Below are 21732 nucleotides of genomic sequence, written 5' to 3' on the forward strand. Positions count from 1 at the left end.
AAGCGCAATTAAATTTATTCCGTTCGACGATGACAGCGGTACATATATGTATATATATAGCAGGTAGCACAACAGGAGGAGGAATTTCGCGAAAAGGGCTATCGAGATATGGGGGAGTGCCCGCTCAAGGTACACAATCAGCTGTTCGCGTGGCATTCGCCAATTTCCTTTGACATTTCGTACAATGGATACCACGAGTACTTATACGAAATATAGATAATAAAGTTGTTTGGTAAAGGAGGGGGGGGGAGAGCTTTCTGCACGATCGAAGCAAATGATTTATTAGCAGACTGCTATATATATTATATATATACATAATTATATATATATATAAATATATATCTCCACTTTCAAGATTCAGATTGGAAAGCCAAAGGCGGGGGGTTTCCGGCCGAGATTTCAGATTTAATGAGGTCCTCCATTGATGAATTGCATTCGTCAAAGGCCGGTAAGGGTAACGACGAGCCTCGCTGATCCAACGGGGTGGGCGTGCGGGCGCTTCCACTCACAAAGCTGCCGTGTGTGCAGCCGAGAGCTGCTTGCAAGCTTCCCAAGCATCCGCCACTTACTTCACAAACGACTCGAGTCCGCAGTGTTGCGCCCTGCACACAGCACCCCCCCCCCTACCTTCCATACCAAATGGAAGAGACGCGAAAGCTCCATTACGACAGGAAAAATTCCCTCCCGACAAACATAATACTGTAGCTATACCAAGCAAATACTCTACTACATGCATAAATTCACCGGCGCTCCCTTCGAACGGATTTGCTTCTCAACGATGATGAAGCAAGCGAGCGCTGTGTGCGATGCTTGATACACTTTTTAAGGCGAGACTCACCTTGAAGGATCCCAAATCCTTGACGCTGCACGCCAACTTCACGCTTCTCCCGGCAGGCACGGTGATATTTCCTATTTCGTCGAGAAATTCTGGATCGGGAATGCTAGTCACTGAAATCGAGAAGCAAAAGATAATACGTTTATTTCAATGTGTAATGTCGAAGTGCTTATAGATAGAAGCGTCAAGGGTTTATGCTTTATGTATATATATATATATAGTGTTTGATAAGTTAGTGTCAAGAGGAAAAAACTTAATGTCAGGACTGATTGGGAGTAGAGAAATTTTTAGAAAATTTTTCTACTTTAGTCAATATTTAGGAATTAAACTGTAGTAACTTTTTTAATAATTAAAAATTCAAGTTAAAAAAGTTACTAACTTCTCATAGTGTATATATAGTGTACCACTAGAGCACGTGGCTGTTTCCTACGAACGCGATTCCCGCGCGTTGATTTTGCAACGCTAATGCGATGCGTACTGGAAAATAGTATGATGTTGCAAGGACGAGAGGAGGGGTGTAGGATGGAATTCCCGAGGGAATTCGATCACGACTCGACTCGTCGCGTCGGGACGCTCGGTTACTTTCAGCACCGGCGTATGCGTCGCAGCGCCCGCGCCCCCAACGAGGGGCCGGAGGTGGATTTGAAAAATTGCATTTTGTATTCAATAACTAAGCTGTCACACCGACTGCTCCGCTCTGCTCTGCTCTGCTTCTATAACCCAAAGCGCATCCGCCGCGCCGCGCACGCATTTCTGGATCGATCGGTTCCCGAAGGAGCTAACACGAGACTACATCCAACCTATTCCACTTCCCTTCAGAGCTCACGAAACTCCCGAGTTCCCGTGTACTGTCACTGAAATATCTATTAGGTCTACAGCATTTTCCATATACATGTGTTGTCATAGTAATGCGATAGTATAGGCGAAGGTGATATTTATATTTTTATTAATTACTTGCTAATTTTATATTTTTTTCTTATATTGGTCAAGGTTACAAGAATTATCTTGATAAGTTTGATTTTGAAAATTTTCGAGCTCCTATGCACTGTCAGTGAAATATCTATTAAGTTTATATTAGTATTTTCCATATACATGTGTTGTCATAACAATGCGATAGTATAGGCGAATGTGATATTTATATTTTTATTAATTACTTGCTAATTTTATGTTTTTGTTATATTGGTCAAGGTTACAAGGATTATTTTGAAGTTTGATTTTGAAAATTTTCGAGTTCCTTTGTACTGTCACTGTCACTGAAGTATCTATTGACTGTCTAGCAAATTCCATGTGTGTTAAAATAGCAATTCGATAGTGAACAATAATGTAAAATTTACATTTTTATCAATATTACTCGCTAATTTTACATTTCTATTATATTTGTCAACGTTACAACTATTATCTCGAGGCATGATTCGATAAAAACTTTGATAATTCAATATCTGTCTTTCCGTTCGCCAACAGCTAATTTCTACGTTATCACCGTGTCTCCGTATTGCTTCTTATTTTCATATCGTGGAAAAAAAAATTCCTAGCAATTTGGTATTACAATCTCATTATGCCAGAGCCAATACGCATTTACACCCACTCATGCATATTTTACAATTACGAAAATACGAGAGAGCTGCTCGAAGAGGGAGAAAGAGAGTAAGGGTTCCTCTGTGTAAGCACCGTCATTAGCGGAATCGAATTTAAAGTTGAAAGTGGAAAAGGAAAATCACTGTCGCGTATCTTGGCGCAAAACCAATTATTATTACATCTTTCCTTTCTTCCTTCTCGTATACTTTTCTATTTTCAGATTAGATGCAAAAGTTTCTGTAATTTTAAATCTTATCCTTTGCGTCTTAAAGGTAACCACGCTATGCTGTGCACAATGTATATATATACACTTAAAATATATATTTAAATACATATACATGTGAGTATATGTGTGTATATATATATATATAGCTATGAGAGGAAAGTAGAAATATCCAACGATCCTTGATGCAACTAGTGTATCGTCTTAGGGAGTCACTTGAAATCCTTTCTTGGAAACTCGGGGAGGATCCTATATGCAGTGGCGAGTTTTAACGGTGATTCCAAGTGACTGGCAAGCGAACGCTGTGGCCCCTTTCCGTTACTAGCAAATTCTCTTTGGGACTCTGCCCATCGACTCCGCATAGACCAGCCAAGAGATCTGCCAGTAGCAGGAGAGACCGTATGTGCAGCCACATTTCCAGCTCGTCAACTAAACCAATTCTCCATCCCCTCTCCCTCTCCACCCTTAAAATCACCCTTATGAATTATTTTCAAAGCTATCCTCTCTCTGAATCATTTTTGTACATCTTACCAATTTGCAAAATTTCCCTCTATTTTATATATAAACTTGATATCAGATGTACTTTTATAAAACATATAAATATATATATATACCTACATGAAAAGAACAAATGAGATAAACTACCGATTAATTTTTAGGTAACTAGTACCAGCACGTGTATAATGACGTATTTTAATACATTCGAAATATTCTCGTTAATTGGAGAAAAGGTAGAATTATATATATCTTATTCACATTGAAAAATTCCCTTTTAATTAATGTAAGGTCTGCGTTTGTAAAATATATAGATAACCAGTCGAGTTCGAGTGAAATAAATTGTTGATTAATTTTTAGGCAGCTATTACCAGCGTGTATAATGATGGATTTTGAGATACTCATCGAAAAATGCTCGTTAATTGGAGAGCATGCGAGAAGAGTTGGCAGAAACATGAAAACCTGCACACCGCTGTCGGTGGTGTCTGGTAAAACGCGCGTTCCTCAGGCTTTATCGCACGCAGTTTTCCACAAGTACCTGCACGAAGAAGAAGAGGCTTTTGCACGAGGCTTTTGCAAAGTGATTAAAGAGTGCCGGATCTCTTCATTAAGGCCCGAGCAAAGTGCAATTTTTAATTGATACCTACCACAGGTCACCACTCGCGCGACATCCCGCTAAGAAATCCGATGCAATTATCGCTTTATGAGGTCAGCCAAAGAGCTTTCAGAGCTTTCGCTAAAAATCATCCCAGCTTTCCTATGTCGAAATCTTCTTCCAGCTTTTTTCTCCACTTTTACCCCTCCACGCCTTTCGAGCCTCGCACTTGTTACACTCGTTATCGTTACATCCTGCCACGAGGGTTCCTCAATTTATCAAATTATCGTTCGAGGGAAATGAATTACTTTTTACGTTGCTTTCCCACCAACGACGATTCGTTAATTTGTTTGATAAACATCTGGAATCTTCCCCCCCCCCTTTTTACTACTTTCTATATCGATGATTCTTTGCACTAAAAAAGTGAGGTTAACTATATTATTATTTCAGAGCTTGTGCAAAAAATGTTATCCTGGTTTAGATATGCAGTGATTTTCTGTCAGTTATTTTCTTCATCTTTCAAAAGCCTCGCACTTGTTACACTCGTTATTGTTACATCCTGCCTCGAGGATTTCTGAATTTATCAAATTATCAGTCGAGGAAAATGGACTACTTTTTACGTTGCTTTACCACTGGCGACGATTCGTTAATTCGTTTAAAAAACACGTGTAAGTCTCTCCCCCCTCCCCGCCCTTTACCACTTCCTACATCGATAATTCTCTTTACTAAAAAAAGCAGGATTAACCATATTATTATTTCAGGGTTTTAAAAATAATCCTAGATTAGTTGTGTCAAAATCCACTTTCAGCTTTTTTTCTCCACTTTTACTCCTCCACGCCTTTCAAATCTCGTATTTGTATACTCGTTATCGTTACATCTCGCAACAAGGATATTCCCCTATTTATGAAATTATCGTTCTACAGAGATGGATGACTTTTCGTATGGCTTTATCACTAGCAACCATTCGTTCATTTGTTTTATATACACATACAAACAGAGGGGGGAGGGGGGGGGGGGAGTATACTTCTTCTCTTTCCATTATAATGTGCTTGTAAACGTGCTGACCATCGAGGACTCGCACGAAAAAAATTGAACAATGACCATATTCTAATACCAATATAATGGATTCTAAAATACGTTTAGGAAAATTTTGGCTCGAGTAGAGGTTCTTGCGAGCATCGTGAGTAAATCTTCGGCTTATCTCGAGATTGTTTTACTGGCCGCAGCAAGCACTCTGGACGGGGGGCCAAACTGCAAAATAATGGATGATCGTCATTTTTTGCTCTATCGAAACGAAGAGAAAGAGGGGAGAAAAAAAACTGGTGATATAATTGAATGAGGGAAAAGTGCTGACAATTTTTTTCTACGCGATAACTTTAACGTTAACGGAGCAGGAGGAGGATGGAGAGGGTATTTTCGGCGTGGATGGTAAAAAGGATAACGAATGGTGCAGGCGACTCTGAGTGTCCTGAAAGTATCCAGGTATACCGTACTACGCTACAGCCGCGTGTACCGGAGAGTACGAGCTGTTCGCAGTGATATTTTCGCCAGGATACTTTTATTGGCTCGATACAGACGAAGCGGAAAATTGACATAAACTGTTGCTCTCGCCTGTACACCTACTTCGCACTTCCACCGGCTAAAAAGCTGCTCTGTCTCTAGCTTCGACACACACACACACACATATACACAGTTGCAGGAAGTAGGTGTGTTAGAGCCCCCCTTTGGCGAACCCACAACGACTAAGAGAAGCTCGCACTCGAGATAAGAGAGTCTTTGAGATTTACAGGATGGTCCCAGCACCTTGATGGCCCCTTGCTAGAACTCTTCACGTACCTTGGCTAAAACCTTTTGGCCAAGCTCAGCCAAGTCGAACGATCTGCATTATCTCTAAATCATCCCTGCCGAATCACTTGTTCCCCTGCCAAACTCCCCACGACACTTGACATGTGCTGATAAAATCGCCAACGATCCCAACCATTTAATGAAAATCCATCGATCCTCTTGAATTACCCACTGCAACAATTTCCGTAAATCATTCGTAACGAATGATAATACGCTTGTTATATATTCTCCCTTTGCAAATTTACGCGTAATTCTTCTTGACGATATTTTTACTTTTAAGTGTACATATATAGATATGTATTTTACCGATGCGATCAGTTTTAATGCTCTTTCGACGAAGACTCTTTTCGGTTTTAGAGTAGATTCGTAGAACGTTCTTAAATCGTTTTGAAATTGTATAAATTTATACGGAATGTGTACCTTTATAAACAAGAGTTACCAGCTTTAAAAAATATTACCACTAAATAACCCTTTCTAGAAAATTTGTCTCTAGGTTAATCGTCAGTTTTTCGAGAGAACATAACGTTTCCCGTAGAGGAACGGTATAAACTGAAGAGTTTTCGCAATGCAGAAGAGTTTTTAGTCCGCGGGAAGAAGAGATCTGATCGTGAATTTTGTGGTTTGCGTCGAGAGTGGGGGGCAGTGGTTTTACTAGTAAGGGGAAGGAGGTTGGGGGGGGGGGGTTGAGAAATGTCGAGAAGATCGAATCGGGACCGGTTAAAGGGGAGACAGTAAAAGATCCAAAGTGGCTCGTGGCAATAGGGCCGAATTGTTTTTGGATTATCGCATTTTCATTAAATGGAGAGATCGCAATCGGTCGATGCAGATTTAGCGTTCATCAGAAATGCATGAACTCCACGGACCATTGATGCAGCGAGCGGAAAAACCAGTCTTTCTTTCGCGAGGTGGCCAGCACCGCTGCAGGCACACACCACCACCTCGTCTCGCGTCCCGTCTCCCGGAGCGAGACCCACGCTGTACAGCTGTAAAGCCCGAGCTTAATCCCAAAGATAAGAAAACTTAGCATTGTGTGGGTTCCTTTATATACGAAAACCCATAACCCCCTTTCCTAGCGCAGCTCACCCACGACATACAGAATTTCATTTCCACTTAAAACAGCTCCAAATCTGTTTCTTAAGAAAGGCATAAAGAAAAAAGGGAATAAAAAAAAGCAAAGAAAATAATCCCCTGGCAAGCTAAAACAAGATAAAAAATAGTAGAAATTCAGAGTTTATGCGTTCTGTTTAGATATGCGCGCGGGGTGCGGGATGAAAGTTTATACGAAACAGAGCTTTCTACTTGTACGGATGTATGACTAGCACCTGGAAGCAGGCTTTATCTTGATTCCGGAGTGTATTTTCCGTCGATGCGTTTTTCTCTCCTTTTCCTCCCCCCCCCCCCCCCCCTCCCCAAGTACCCCTCTTTTACCATGCTACGGCCACGGAATGCGCTATTCGCCGCTTGAGAAAGTGTGCGTGCGTGGAAAGGAGCGACTATACTTTTCCTTCGATTTTTCAATACCTCTTTCTCCTTTTTGGTTCGGTCTCCCGGAGGCTCCCGAGGGATCCGGAGGGTTGCAACAACCCGCCCGGAATGCATACCGCGCTGGGTTTATGAGCGAAAAACTGCGCCCAGCCAAGGAGCCGCCGACGATTCTCGCGGCGGCGTCCGGAATTGAACTGCCGTTCTGCACTTAACTTTTTCATAGCCCGAGCGGGGAGATCCCCCCTCCGCTCCAACAAACCGAATGCCATTTTCGCCGAATCTCATGGAATCTTCGCTTTACCGCGCGCGCGGCTCGAATCTATTTTATTTTACCCCCCCCCCCCCTTACTATATATAGATTTATGCAAGACAGTCTAGCACGGTGCGTCCTTGCTTCCTCGACTTTTAAACTGTGCGCAGTCGAATTTTGTAGTTTCGTCACACGGTTCGCTGCGAACCTGCTAAGATTCGGTATCGACGAACGAGAGATAAGCGTGCAGTGTAGTTCTTTATTGAGTTCTAGTCGAGAAACTAGGGTCCTTCGGTAGCTTCGGAGGTACGATGAGAAAAAATGTTTTGCTACGAATAAATATAAATGCGTGCATTGAAAAATGAACTCGGTTTTAATGAGTTGTCGAATCGAGAAGAAATTTGTACGAATAGATTCAATTTGATCTATTAAACTCATCGATATTAAATATTGGTTATGATCAATTACATATCCAGTGTACTTGTTAATAAAAAATTTATTTGAAAATCAAATATTTTTTTTCTCAGTCTAATACCCAAGGGAAGAAAGTAAGCACGGTCACTCCCACCCCTCCTAGTGTACTATATATATATATATATATATAAATTTATACCAAGCGTTCTCCTAAAATATTCTCGCTTTCTAACCCTATAAAAATTGTAAAATCCATCACGGTTGACTAAAACTAGCTAAGATTAATTATTGACAAATGACAGAAGCAGCGCGTTCCATCGTCAAGTTCGAGCCCTTATCGAGAGTCCTGAAGCAGCTTAAGCGATAATACCGAAGAAGAGGGGGGGGAAGAAAGTAAGCATAGTCCTGCTGGTAGACCGATCATGGGAAAATAGTGGCTAGATAAAGCGTACAAGTTTTTCCAGGCCTCCGTCGATCTGTCGAACGACGACGACGACGACGACGACATTGACGACGTATGGTCAAGATTAAGTATATATATAGTTTGAAGAATGAAACGCTGTATTAGTATTGGTGCTCACAATCTTCTTGGGAAATTCTTCTACTCGGTGTCGGTAAGGTAGGTACCTATAACACTCGAGGCTTTATATATATATATATATATATACAGCAGCCCTGAACAGGTTGCGGCTGGAATAGGGCGATAAAGCGCAAATGGCGGCAATGTTTCTGGCTTAGGAGAGAAGAAGAAGCGGCCAGGCCGCCCGCAGCGCGCGAGCTTAATCTGACCTTGAAGTCCCGGTAATTCGTACCTCGGCCTCGCTCTGGGCTGATTCGCAGGTGAATACGGGGAATAACATTGGTTTATCGGAGCTTCAAAATCGCCCTCTTTTTTCTTCCCGCCATGGCGCGCCAGCGAGCCCTTATCCATGTATAGCCGAGCGTCAGGGGCTGCTTTTTTCATTTCTTTTTCTTCCTCCTAAATCCTAAATCGATTATCCGCTGCGCAGGCCTTGTTATTCCAGATAACGCTATTTATCAATCATAGCTGCTAGGTGTAGGTAGCAAAAAGAGGATGGACCCTCGTCTGTACGTTATATATATATATATATATGGTATAAGGAATTATAGTCTTATTATATCTATTTCCTGCTGCAGTTTTTAGGTCCATCGCATTACGGTATACATATATATATATATATATATATGCATATGGGAGAGAAAATTTTTGCTTCCAGTGCTGCAGGAGATAATTCGAGCAATCGCGAATCATCTTCGCAGACTGGTGTAGCTCTGCTCGAAGAATTTTATTATCCGGGGACGGCTTATAACTTGGCCTTATCTCCTTGAAAATCAGGAGCGTTCCGTCCGTGCGTTAAGCGAGGCCATTATAGTCGAACCGCGACCCTCCCCCCCTCGCCACGCTTTCTTTCCATCCGACATCTCGCAGACTTGCTCTTATTTTCTACCTTATCGGCTCGGATCTCTCATAAATTTCTCGGAAAACGCGATTAAGCGGGCCCGGCCCGGGACTACTACCAGGAGCCCCCTACAATCCCTTGCAACCCCCCCCCCCCCCCCCCACCCAGGAGCCGCGCGACCCTTCCAATCTAAGTATTCAAATGAGAGAACCGACTTTGCCCCCCCCCCCCTCCTCCCCCTCTCCCTACACCTTACCACCCCTATGGAACGCGTACAGTACAGCAGCTTTTTTACACCCAACGCGACTCGACATTCCAAGTCCACTGCACGATGCGGAAAAAGGGTAAGAGACGTTTATACAGTATCCCCAGGAACCAATACTACATTCCGTGCTGCGTTGCCATCTTTTACCAAGCATTCAGCAAAATCTGGATATTTTGCTTTACCATGTGTGACGTCATCGTTTTACAGAATAAATATTGTAATTAATTATTTCATACAGTTAAATATAATCGGCAAATTTTTTACGTTTAATGCTATTCGTCATTCCAAGGTCACTGCACTGTGCGGAAGAAGGGTAAGAGACGTTTGTACAGTATTCTGAAAAAGCGGTGTAATAAATTTCCTACTACGTTGCCATCTTTTACCAAGCATTAAGCAAAATCTAGGTATTGTACTCTACCATGTATGACGTCATCATTTTATAGGATAAATAGTCATTATTTACAAAGTTAATCATAATCGGCAAATTTCTTCGAACCAACACGATTCGACGTTCCAATCTCACAGTGCAATGCGAAACAAGTTTAAATGTCCTTCTTCGCTAAATTACAAACTTAAAAATATTTCTTTCTCACTGCACAGTATCTCCAAACACCAGTATAGAATTCTACGCTGTTAGAATTTTGTACAAAGCAAAATCAGGATACCGTCTATCACCACGTGTGACGTCATCGTTTTACCAGATAATTAGCAGTTAATTTTTTGTCGCAGTTATAATCTAGCGCAGCGACGTATTTCGTCGCGACGACTCCGGCAAAGTCCAATTATACCACTGTGCGAGGAACGGAGACATTTCTACCTCGTGCAAGTTCATTTAGATAAGATCCTGGTGGCATCGATTCCATCTATCGTATACGGCTGGCCAAAACAAACTTCTGTTTCTTTCTCCCTTTCTCCCGTCTCTCTGGAACTCGGTCGATAAAAACGAGTGCTGCTGCAATCGCGAACGCGTAATATTACGCGAGAAGGGCCCTCCGGCTTTATCTGCCGGAGAAATAAATGGCGTCTGGAAGCTGCGAGGACAAAAATAGAGAAATACTCCGCTTTAATCGTACGATGAAATTACGCTCGATCGGAGCTGCGCTCTCTGGAACTTCCTGAAAATCCCCCCCCCCCCCTGGGTTATCGACCGAGCGTAGTCGGAGAAAAAATCCCTCGCCTTATTCTCCCGTTGGATTCTTCCTATTTTTTTTTTCTGCGATATTATTGACGCCTCGCTGTGTCCCTTTTGATTCTCCTGCGTGAAAGGCTCGCGAGTATTTCCGATCGCGTTAAGATAATGCTGAGGCATGAAGTCGAGGGAGAAACGGACCGAGCAAACTTCTCGCTGCTATATACCTTCAAAGAAAATTTAATTCTTTGGGATGTCGTAGCGTAAATCCCCACGGGGATTCCCAAAGTCAGGCGGAGCAAAAGATCGAGCAAATGCGGAATGAGAATATCGGATTTACCTACTGGCTCCGCGCTCATACCTTTTCCTTTGCATCTCTCGATGCGTGCTTTCATGGACCAGTGTCCTCTACCACGTACATATATATATATATATATATGTATGTGTGTGTGTGAAAAACAGCCTTCCGCCCTTTACAGCACTCAGTCATAACCACCTTTATCGATGCGCCATTGTTCGTAGCAATGACTGAAAAAGAAAGGAGTGTGAGGGGATAGTAGGGGGGAGGAGGGGAGGGGTAGTGGTGAAAAGACGACGAATAACAAGCAAGCCCTAAAAAGATGATTTTCCGTAACTATAAGAGCGCAGAGTGATGTTTTAGATTTTTCAGGGGCTCGGAAAAATACGTGGACGTAAATTTTCCAGGGATATCCACTCCCCCCTCCCCAAACAGCTTGTCTCTCATGCATGTAAATTACGAGTCGGAGGAGAGTCGACAAGGGGTTATGGCGAATGCCATAAAGCAACCGCCGCCGCACCGTCTGGTGGCCAGACACACGTCCTACGTTCGTATAGCACATGCGCTATACGTATGTACATACGTGGTACATATATACGCCGGGAGGAAAATCCGAGTGAGAAAGAAACAATCGCCGGGGGCAAGTGACAATAACTCGTTTAAGTCAGACGGTAACTCTCGAACGTTACTACTTGTGCTCCTCCGCTCCTTTACGTGGAGCCAGCCACGCGTTTCTCGCCACGTCGAAGAGGATCGAGCTCTGCTGCACGTGGATAATAATAACTGTGACTATACATGTGTGTATATACATATATATATATACGCATACATAAAGGCGGACAGGAAATTAAAATCGATCAGCTGGCCGTGCGAATACGCAAAGCTTTCACTGCTTCTTCTTCGCGTAATTTCGATCCCATAACTGATCTAACTATAGAAATGTCTGCGAATATTCTCGGTAAAATTCTACTTTCCACACACACACACACACACACATGTATATATACTTTCGAATGCAGGCAGCAACCAATTTATCGAGTTGATCGACGCAATTTCAAGCGCATCGTATGAAAAAATGCTAAAAGACTTTTCTACTTGGAATTCCACGAAGAATACCCTGTATGATTTATCATCCCTCCTGGGACGGTTCGTATATATATAGCCCGAAACGTGCAGGACCTCGTTCTTGACTTTTCATTCGCTTCGCGTCTATGTAGTACCCTTTGAAGATTAGCTCATTCTAAATCACCTTTTCTCCATACAACTCTCGTCTAGGGCTTCATAACGTCTTTCTGCCATAGAGGACAGGTATATTCTTTTTTTTCCTTCTCCTTCTTCTTTTTTTTCATATATATATATATATATATATAAACCCGGTAGTAGAAATTTATGCGAGGGGAATCCCAGGGCAATAGAGCGGAGTGCAACCTACCAGGCTGGACAGAAATGAATAGGTGGGCTCGGTCCTGGGTACTTTACAAATATGTGACCAGAAAACACAGCAGTGAGATCTCTCCCCCAGACTCCGACCGAGCCAACTGGTCTTGTTACCAAGTTCCTAGGATGCTCCTTCACCCACGTCATCCGTCTTTGTCTCCTCCTTCCCTTTCCTTTTGCTTACCTTTCCCATATCTTTCCTCCCTTTCTTATAACCGGCCACCACTACCACCAGACTGCTCTACCCCCCCCCCCCCTCTCCTCTCACCAAACGATCACGTACGGTTCTCTTCCCTCGCGCGGTTTCCCTTTGCCACCTTAAATGTCTCCTTCTCGCTCCCCCCCACCCCCCCCCTCCACCCCACTCTTCTTGCACGACTGCCTCGTTTTCTCATTTTCCATCGTTCGCGCCTTAATTTCGCCGAGGGGACTGATCTCCGCTCATCCCATTCTACGTGGAATCAAATTTACCTCCCTCAACTGCTTCGCTTCCTGCAATTCTTCCGGATAAAAGAAATGCAGCTTCTCGTAATATATATATAGCTTTTTTCCTCCAGCTTGATTTCCTCTAATGTTATTTAAAGTTTCCTTTATTGTCAGCTGTAACAGCGAGAATCGAGGGGTTCGGGCCGATCGAGATAAAGCTCTCGAGGAATTCTTAAGTACCCACTCTCTCTCGTGTAGAGAGAAGAGAGCATTGCTCTATATCCTCTGGCGAATGCATGGTCGGTCGGTCGAGCTATCTCTCTGCTCTGTGCGCCGGGGAGAAGGCTATACGTAGGGAGAGAGATTGGTTTATGTGTGTGTGTGTGGGAGGGAAAAAGCTCGCCTCTTCTTCTCACATTCTCGTTCGATTGAATTTTTGTTCCTGCGCGATCCCGCAATTACAGTTACAGAACGAGAAATGTTTCCCTATGCACATTGTCACGATGATTCGGATGCCCTGCATTTTTTATCATCCCGTGAATTCGGTCATACTGCCAGCTATCCATCCAATATCGTCCAATTGCAGGGAATATCGAGCGCGGTTAACCGCACGCGAGCTTTCTAGGAATCGGTCAAATCGGCGTAAAGCTCCTCCCATCCCATGTCCATCCACGATTCGTCACTTGAAATTGATATGACCGATTATTTCGATCGTAAAAAAATAACATTTCCCGCACAAAACAGCGGCCGCCCCACTTTTTCTCAAATTTATAACCTAACCGCGTTTACGTGCCCGGAAAACAATTTTATTATTTTTTCACTCACCCCCTCTCCCCCTCGCTCCCCGCCCCGCACCTCCACCAACGTTCCATCGCCAACACGACGCGAAGCAATTTTACCTTCTGTATTTTTACACCTAAAATTTATTCCTCAATTGCATTTTTTCCTTCTAATTGAATTCTCCACGGAGGTACTATAGCGAATTAAATTTAGTTACTGCGACGAAATATACTATCCGCTGGATTCTAATTAACAAAACAAATGGAGGGGGGGGGGAGTGAAAGATATATATATATATATATAAGAGAAAAAGGGGGATACAACCAAAGGGGGGAGGGGGGAGGAAGAGAAATGGTATTTATCGGGGATCCTGTCGAATTCCATCGGTGTTCCAAAGCTATAATTCGGTGAGAAGCCGGTCGCGGAACGGAAAACCCTGAAAATTCTCTCTACTCCATAGCGTGGCTGTCAATCAGCTTGCTCTCGGACAGATCGGACGTGACGAAAGAATTTTTCCGTTTTTTTATTTCCTTTTTTTGGTTTCTTTTTGTTTTCGTTTGTTTGTTTTTTTTTTTTGCCAATCCGCGACGTTTCTCCAAAACAGTGCGTCGCTTGTTTTTGGCAGCCACTCGAAAGCGCGCGCGGGACAAAAACGGAAGTGGATTGGGTGGCGGACAAATTGTTACCGGATAGGAGTCCCGGGCTAGCGAAAAACAAACAACGTAATCGATAGAACACATTGCGAGTATTTTATTTCCATGTCTCTGAGCGAAGTATCGCGTGAAAAGATTATTATTTTAACTCGACGCGATTTCAGTGGTTAATGACGATCGGTTCGAGGGATGATGGGAGATACGGACGGAGTAAGGTTGTTTACATGTCTTTGCGAAGTACCGCGTGAAAAGATTGTAATTTTGATCAAACACGATTTGGGTACAATTATGATCGGTTCAAGGTCGTTGAGAATACACGGTTATCTCCGGAGTACTTGGAAGGTTATCGTATACGAAAATATTATTATTTCAATGAAACGTGATTTTATTGATGATGGGTTCAAGGTCGGAAAAAAGATGCTGTTACTCTTCCACGTCTACGATGAATCGTGCGAAAATACTCTTATCTTAATTAATAATGATTGGTTCAAGGTCGTTAAGAATATACGGTTATTTCCATATTTCTGAAGTATCGTGTGAAAATATTAATAATTATAATTAAACACGATTTTAATATCATAATGTGATCGGTTCGTAGCTAAAGAAGATGCGGATATAGGAAGATATAACGTATATAGATGCTTGTTCGCGCGTGCGCCTTATAACATCGCGTGGCGATCGGCTGCGCCAATTTGCGACAACTAATCTAAATTTAAATTGCCTCGAACAAAACTAATCTGGTGGTCAGCACAGCGCATCCCTCCTGTCCGTTCCTCCCATCATATACGATCCGCTCCCTGTAATAATCCATCCAGCCTCGTCATAAGCCTCCAAACGCAAGCGCAGCCGTTGAGAAAAATTAATACCCGGTGGCGCTTTATGCCAACTAAGAATCAAGGAATACAGCGATGTACAGATTATTTATGTATGTAAATATCGTTGCGGATAAATTCCAGGTATCTCGATCGTAACATACGTGTATTTTTGGTCATTTTAGGTCATTCAACACGAGTGTGGCCATTGAAAAAAAATTATATCGAAAATTTCATGCTAAGAATCGCGGAATACATCCACGTGTAATTTATTTATACAAACATTGTTGCGGATGAATTCCAATTGTCTTAGCCATAATAGACGTATATTTTCAGCCAATCAACCCGGGCCTCCGCAGCGCCACAGCAAACGTCGAGATTAATATTCGATGATTGAAGCCAATTAAGAATCGCGAAATACCTGAACGTTTAGTTTATTTACGTAAATATTGTAATGAATTTCAAATATGTCCGGCATAATAAACGTGTATTTCCGGTCTATCAAATTTCATTAACGCAACCGCGGATGTTGAGAAAAATTAATTTTTCATTTTTGGGCCACTGAGAATCATTAAAAATATCTCAATATTTTTAGTTTATTTAAGGAATTATTACAACGAACTTCGAGTCTCCTCTTGCTCGTAATAGCCGTGAATGTGGGGGGGGGGGGGGGGGCAATCGTCCTTTCGTAATTAAAACAGTTTTGAGAAAAATTAAAATCGAACATTTTGCGCCAACTAAAAAAGTCGTCGAAAAAAATAACTCAATACGTGCGGTTTATTTACACAGATATTGTGACGGATAAATTCCAGGTGCGATGATCATAATAGGCGTGTATTTTTGACCAATCGGCGCGATCGCATTTCTGACAATGGAGAAAATATTTTTCGCGCGAAATTCGCATTTCGGTTCGCGTGACGAAAATTCAGCTTCGCCGAGTGGATTATAATCGTTGCGTTGCCGGCATATTCCGCATACTTGGAAAAATTCCTTCGACAGGGGTCTGGCTGGCTTGACGCATGGCTTGCAAGCTTCTCCCAGTGTACCACCACCACCCTCGCGACTCCGTGGTGCAAGCTTTTATTCACTGCCATACAGCGTGCAGTCAAAAAAGAATCAGCCCGATCGATTCTCGATCAAGAAAAAGACTTGTTTAAAAAACCCAAATTTTCTAATAATTAACTAAAAAATTGTATTTCTTCGTATATAAGAGACATTAATACTCTATAATAATATACATACATATAATACAGTGAAAAAATAACCTTTGGATTCAAATCAATATTTGTCTGTAATATTGATGCCTATATGACATATATATATATATATATATATTGTTAGTTAAATATTTACGCGATATGAATGAAATTTAATTAAATGGACCAGAATTGGTTTAATTGAAATAATATTGATTTATAAATAAATCAATTAAAACTCATTTTAATCGACACAATTACAATAAATATTTATTGGAATCAAAAGATTTTTTCTCATTTTTATCAGAAGCGAGAAAAGAAGAAATTCTCGAGAGAGTATTGGTTTTAATCGAAAACTCGCAGGGTGATCGTAGTGTTTTAGGGGGCAAAGGACACCGCGCCTTCCCAAGAAACTTGTAAACCTGAGAAAGCAATATTGGTCGAACGAAAGTGGTGCAGCAGGGAATTGCTGAGCCGGCCACAATTCATTACGAAAATCGATGTGGCTGTGATTGCAGGAGATGAGATGGTCACCCATTGTCTCTATATGTGTGTCTCGGTTCGATGGTTACATCAACAAATTTGCCTTGACCTACCTAGAAAATTCACGAGCATTACACAATGCTAATAGATCCTTTCAATGTGAAAAGTAATGATTTTTCCTTATGTATGTGTGTGTTTCTGTTCAAAGTGACTTTGATAAATTTTGTATAATCTATAAAAATTTTAAGAGCTTTTAAAAATAAATCTTTTGAATAGAATAAATAATGATTCAGTGTCTTTATACAATATATATCTTAGTCCAACACTGACCTAGAAAAAAATTTGTTTTAACATATAATAATAATCCTAAACAATATACACTATTAAGCACTTTTAATAAAAAATTATTTCTTCTTCGATATTCCTCTCACTCCAACAATAATAACCTTAAAAAATTTGCCTCAATAAGAAAAAGTCCTGAACAATACACACTACTAATTTCGTTGAATAAAAAATGATTATTTCGTCTACGACATTTCTCCCAATCCAACAATAACAACCTCGGCAAATTATCCTTAAAATACAAAAAAAATCCTAAACAAACCACTACCAAAACCCTCGAATAAAAAATGATTATTTCGTCTTCGATATCTCTCCAATTGTCGCAATAATAACCTCGACAAATTTGCCTTGGCCCATCAGGAAAATTCGCAAGCATTCAACCAATAAATCCTTTAAATGGAAGAAATGATTATTTCGTGTCTCTGTGTGTGTTTACTCGTGGCAAAGGGGTGTATAAACAGGCGTGTTCGGTAGTATCGGGCTAGGTGACATAGCTCGTAAATCTCGCGCATCCGAGGCCAACGGTGGACGCGGCGGACGCTTATGTAGAGAGAGAGAGAGAGAGAGAGAGAGAGGGAGAGAGCGATACAACAGCAGCCACCAGCTGGGGGGGAATTTGAGTCGAGGGGGTTGGGCAACTCCATAGAATCGTGGATGAAACGTGCAGCTCGCAGGCCGACACAATGCGATCTCGTTCGGTGCCACGTTAAAAGCCCCCGCTGACATCGATTCTTACCTTTCAGCCAATTATCAGCGGCGTGTCGTCGCCAATGGCTTTTGTCTTCCGTTCCCCACCACTCCCCCTCCCCTCCCCCCCTCCTCCTCTCTTCCCACCGCAGAACACTTGCCCGAACCAATTCGATTTGTTAGATTTGTCTCCGCAAGCTTCCGAACACCCACGATAAATCCTCCCCGAAAATCCAACTCTCTGACAAATTTATATCTTTTTTCCACCCCCTCCCCCCTTACTATTTTTTCACTCCAGATACTGGAAAATGCAGATATCTCGACTTTAAACCCGATAGGCCGTCTTTTGACATTTCCTCGACACTTTTTTCGCCGCATTCGTGTATTGCATTTTTTATTAGCTGGCTGGAATCCAGAAAAAACTGCAGCTAGCTCGTATAGCTTTTTGAGAGCGCGTCGATCGGATGATGCAGTGGGGTAGGGGAGGGAGAAGAGAAGGAGGACGCGCGCAGTGTGTTGGTGAAAACGCCGGCACCGGGAACAATCTGTACTCTTATCGTCCGATGTTGGAGCGACTCAGTTCCAGGAAACAGATCACTGTAGTTTTGCAGTATTATTCTCGGAACGTTGGGATTTATCAGATTTCGCAAACTCTCTCGCGATAGCTCGCCCAGGATATTTCAATCCGAGCCTAAATTCTATTCGAGCGGAGCTGCGGTGGTGCGCGATGTAACGTGAGATTTCGAAGGAAACAAAAAATACCTTATATACATATATATATATATAGAAAGAGAGAACACGCCACAAATAATAATACAATAATTGTCCCTTCCCGAGTGCCACGTGACTCCAACCAGCAAACTTTCCCAATAAAGAATCCACTATACATATATGGTGGTCCAGCCGAAAGCTATCGGCCCGTGATATTGCGTGCTCGCACGACGTAAAATCAATATATTCCCGCGGAAAGGTATATGTATATGCAAAAATGCTCTTTTTACGAAATTCGCCGTAGACCGATGCAATAAAAATATGTAGATTCGCCAATTTTTCGCAAACATCAAAACGTATAAACGCTCGCGGATCTTCGTTATTCGCGCCAATGCTGTGGATTAACTAAAATCTCTTTACACACACGTAGAAAATATTTTTATACGTATATATAGGATTTTGTTTGCGGAAAGGGAGGGGATAAATAAGGTGTATACAGATGTATAGAAATAAGCGTAACGAGCGCCTTATTCTTTTTTAAGGGTGCGGGAACAGCAAAAGGGGAGCGCCGCCAGCTTTTCCATCTGGGGTGTCAGAAAGGGGAATTTACGTCAATTTGCAAAAACTCCTGCTGCGAGAGAGCCGTAATACTAGCTTATTATCCTCGTAAAGCGAGGCTTTCTCTCCCCACCGCTGTACCTTCTTGTTTTACACAGCGCGATACGTATATATACTAGGTGGAGGGGGAGGGGGGGGGGGGGAGGGAGTATTAGTAGTGGGACACGACAGGACGCGCGACGCCAGAAACAAACGCGCGACGTGGAAGCTGGGGGCTTTCGCCCTTTCGCCCATCCCCGTCGAGAATGTCCCAGTTCTGCAACGGGGAGTAATTCCAAAGCCATAATGCGACTGGCTGACCGACTAACAACTGTATACAGTACAACGAGCTATGGTAATATCCTTTGTGGGGGGGGGGGGGGACTTTAGGGGGACACCACTTGCCACGGGCCAATTTCACCCCAACAATATCGTTCGCGATATACACTCGCTGTGCGTGTCGTCGTTGCAATTCTTCCACGTGTAATTATGTATATATATATATATATATGTGTGTGTGTGTTCGCGACCTTCATCGACCAAGTCATCGAAATTTTCTATGGAACACCTGAAAATCACTCGGTATAATACCCATGCAAATGGTCATTTTATCATCGGTCGATCCAGCACTCGCGATTACAGCGAGGAAGAAAGTTTGGAACGACCCTCCCTCGGGATGAGTTATCGCGTTATTAAATATATAATAATAATAGTTGCAGATAAATCCGCTGTAAAAAGCGAGTGCTGCATGCACGAGTCGTTAATTAGGCGAGGATCATATCCTGTCGTATCACATCACACTGCACAGAGGTCCTGAAATACTTTTGTCTCACCTCCGGACCGACACAAAAACGCGTTTATGTAAGGATCAAGCGCGACACTTTTGCAGCCATCCACACGGAACTCTCGTAAAATGCAAATAATATTAGTATCCCTTTATGCGATCCCCCTTAAATTCGAGAAGCAAAATTTACGATCATCCGAAACTCTCCTACTTAACTGCCTTGAAAACAAAGTAATTAATCTGTGGAGATTTAACGCTATTGTTGTCATAGAGACGATTGGGTATTGGTGGTACGCGGGATTAATCGTTGGGTTTTTTTCGTTGTTTTTTTTTTTTTTTTTTCGATCGATCGCAGCAGGGAAGCAATGTAATTGGGTAAATTTTTGATTGGTTATAGCTTTTTAATTGGTGAGTCACACGCGTCAAGGAGATGAGATGAGAAAAGGGAAGAATCGGGCGCGGAGAAACATAAAGGACTTTGGCATTCCGCGGCTTTACGACCGAGTCTTCTTGTTACGACCGCGTAAAGATGCCGCCGTGCGTTTTTATTAAATTCTGTCCCGCAGTCCGAGTTATAAATGCTCCAACCCCTTCGGCGACATTTTTAAGTGTCGCCGCGCCACTTCCGATCCTCATCGCGACACTTGCTTTATTACCGACCGACGGACCTCGCTCGATCTTTGATCCTGCGATAAAAGATGACGAGAGAGTTGTTATTCTTTGGTGCTTGATTTTTTATTAATTAGTAGAAATATATATGATCCTGGAAAGCGTGGAATAATTTTGACAAGAGGTCTTTTAACTGTGGATGGACGTTCGTGGATTCCTGAGGAAAAGGAATGTTATCAACCGAAGGATTTAACTCGATCATTGATACTGATGAGAAAAGATGACGAGAGAGTTGTTGTTGTTTACTGCTTGAATTTTATTAATTAGTAGAAATATATGTGATCCTGGAAAGCGTGGAATAATTTTGACAAGAGGTCTTTTAACTGTGGATGGACGTTCGTGGATTCCTGAAGAAAAGGAATATTAACTCGATCTTTGATCCTGCAGACGATAAGGATCGTCAGATCTCGTTATCGTATGTTATTTAATTTTCATTTCAATACACGCATATATACCAAAAAATATAGACTAATTTCGACGAAGAAGGTCCTTCTTTCACGAATGGATGTGCATGGGATACCGAAGAAAAATAAAGCTGATATTAAACTAAAAAGCAGAGTTGTTCCTGAAGAAGGAATATTACCCCAACTGACCGATCAAACTATGTAATCCTGCAGACGAATCAAACCCTCAAAACTCATCATTGCCTGTTATTTAATTTTCATTTCAATACACACACATATACCACAAAGTATAGATTAATTTCGACGAAGAAGGTCCTTCTACCACAAATGGATATGCGCGGGATACCGAAGAAAAATGAAGCTGATATTAACCTGCAAGCAGAGTTCCTGAAGAAGGAAGCGACACGCCCTCGCCTCGCTTATAAATCATTTTATCTTCGTACGCGGCGCTGCTACAAGGAAAAATGTCTCGCACGGAGAAATGAAGGACATCCTACCTCGTTTTCATTTAGCGCGATCTCTGTGTTCTTTCCGGTGCCCATGCAATATCGCGTCTTCCAATATCCATTAAAACGACCGGCGAGCCTGCAATTAAGGCGATCCTTCAGCTTATACTCGACCGAAAACACAAAATACCGAATGGATATCTCTATGTGTGTGTGTGTGTGTGTGTATATATATATATATATATTCCTAAATTATTATTCCACTATAGAGATAAATTTACCAAAGAAGTGTTCACTCGTTCGATATAATACGAAAACCAATAAAATAGTATTATTATTATAAATTGGAACAGTGTCAATTAAATATTTACCTGACACGAATGAAATTTAATGAAACGAATTAAATTTGATTAATAGGTCATAAATCGTTTTTAATTGGAGCAGTAATTGTTAAAAACTAGATATATCGAGTTGA

The 21732-nt window shown here is 42.0% G+C and overlaps 1 protein-coding gene across 2 annotated transcripts in view; it reads right to left on the reverse strand.

Annotated features, from left to right (window-relative positions):
* LOC136779337 (lachesin-like) overlaps positions 1 to 21732 on the reverse strand; it is a 140303-nt gene that overhangs the window by 103539 nt on the left and 15032 nt on the right. For both annotated transcript variants that reach the window (XM_066736871.1, XM_066736876.1), the window contains exon 3: positions 839 to 948. In XM_066736871.1, coding sequence (XP_066592968.1) covers positions 839 to 948 — 110 coding nt within the window. The remainder of the gene's footprint in view (positions 1 to 838; positions 949 to 21732) is intronic.

Source organism: Prorops nasuta, unplaced genomic scaffold, assembly GCF_024137725.1.
Source record: "Prorops nasuta isolate Cenicafe-Biocafe unplaced genomic scaffold, Cenicafe_Pnas_1.2 PNAS00002, whole genome shotgun sequence".
NCBI classification, from domain to species: domain Eukaryota; kingdom Metazoa; phylum Arthropoda; class Insecta; order Hymenoptera; family Bethylidae; genus Prorops; species Prorops nasuta.